At 43.1% G+C, this 1,753-nt stretch overlaps 1 protein-coding gene across 2 annotated transcripts in view; it reads right to left on the reverse strand.

The window, feature by feature from the left end:
• Window positions 1-518: 518 nt before the first annotated feature.
• LOC116091555 overlaps window positions 519-1,753 on the reverse strand; it is a 10,998-nt gene continuing 9,763 nt past the window's right edge. For both annotated transcript variants that reach the window (XR_004119065.1, XM_031373056.1), the window contains exon 2: window positions 519-948. Coding sequence is in view for 1 of the 2 variants with exons in the window: in XM_031373056.1 (XP_031228916.1) it covers window positions 672-948 (277 nt within the window). In the remaining variant the exon portion in view is untranslated. The remainder of the gene's footprint in view (window positions 949-1,753) is intronic.

The following is a 1,753-nucleotide window of genomic DNA, read 5'->3' on the forward strand; positions in this document are numbered from 1 at the left end:
AGCCCACGGCCTCCTCTTTTAAACCTCCCAATGACTTTAAAAGCAACAAATCATTTGCGTTAAATGTATATGATGTTAAAATAACTACAGTAATCTGCTATGTGCAACTGAAATTTGATTTATGTGCTAATCAAAATCAAGTTCTTATAGACACCCACATAGTCTCCCTTCCAACAACTGCTCTTTGAAGAACACTCATTAATGCCTATGAGGTACATATACTTTTTTGCATGACCCACAAACCACAGATGAAAGGAAAGGAGTTTATTCTGTGCTAATGGTGAAACTCCTTTCTCTGGGCAATTTGAGTCCCTTACTCTCAATAAAATTTGCTTTTAATTACACATAGCATGTTTTGTATCAGAATAAAATGATCTAGTAAAAAAAAATACCTCACTGTTCTTTGCTTAACACCCACGTATTGGGTCTAAAAGAAGGAAAGAGTGAAGGGGACAAATAAAATATATAGATTTTTAGAAAGACGTTGAAAGAGCAAGAACAATAAGCCACAAAGTAACTTTACTTTTGGCTACTTTATTGGGTTCTTTTTTCTGCCACCCTTCCAATCCCCCAACATAAGGTAAGAGAGAAAGGTCAGAGGGGGAAAGTGGGTACTGAAATCATTAGACTACTTCTTAGGGTCCTCCTGTTCCTTGGGGCAAGTTGGCTCTTCACCGGCAGGATTTCTCCGACTCACAATCAGCAATCCAGCAATCCAGCCGGCAGCAAACAGTAAACAGCAACCAGCAACCGCAACAATCAGCAACAAGCAGCAGCAGCAGCAGCAGGAGTAGCACCTGCAGCACGGGCACGGACGGCAGCAGCAGCAGCAGCAGCAAGGCGAGCAACAGCTCTTTGCAGGCTTTCGTGGCTCCGACATTTTTACAGCCTCTGAAGAGTCCGCGGAACTCCAAATGTAAACTGCCTTCAGCTGGCAGAATCACACCCCTGCCAGAACACGAGACAAATCAAAGTTAGCTGCTGTGGACGATCTGAAGCAGTCCCATATCCTCCCACACCTGGGATTGAAACAAAAAAAAACATTCACATAACATTTCTGTGGTTTTGAAGAAACCACAAATTTCACTACACCACAAAAGTACCTGGCCTGAGAGTGTGTTAAAGAGATCCTCCAGCTCCTTGGGACATCTGAGACTGCACTGCGCTGTAGAAGAGTCAGGCTGTGAGTCCTCTTCAGAGTGAGCAATTTCTACCCTGTGCTTCTGGCTTGCTTTGCATTCTCACCCCACCCCTAGTCCATGGACTGTGACCCATCAGAGAATGTGAAATGCACACTCCTGGGTAAAATGCCTTTGTTTGCGACACTTGCGGGTGTTAGCGAAAGACCTATCAGAGTGTGAGGATCTTGGGCAGCCCAAAGAGAAGTATGCAAAGAATGGTAGACCATACAGATGAGGCACAACTGCAAAAACAGCAGTTCCCTGAATGTGTGCCTATTCAGCCCTTCCTCAAGGGCTTTTCGTTTCTACATCAAATCACCCCAGCTGCTTTTCTACCTTTGGGTTGCATTTTCTAGCCTCTTATCAACCATGTGTTTGTACCAAATATTTCCGAACCCCAAAATTCCTAAACACCACCCCACATTGGAGCCAAGTATTGGATTACACCTTGACCAAACTTAGTAAAGTAGTTGTCCACCATCAACCCAGGAATTGTTTCTACAAAGGTTTCACTTTCTGTTGTTAGGTTTTGAAAATCAGTGTACAAAGTAGTAGGTTTTTTTTTTTTTTTT

This window comes from Mastomys coucha, chromosome X, assembly GCF_008632895.1.
Source record: "Mastomys coucha isolate ucsf_1 chromosome X, UCSF_Mcou_1, whole genome shotgun sequence".
Lineage (NCBI taxonomy): Eukaryota > Metazoa > Chordata > Mammalia > Rodentia > Muridae > Mastomys > Mastomys coucha.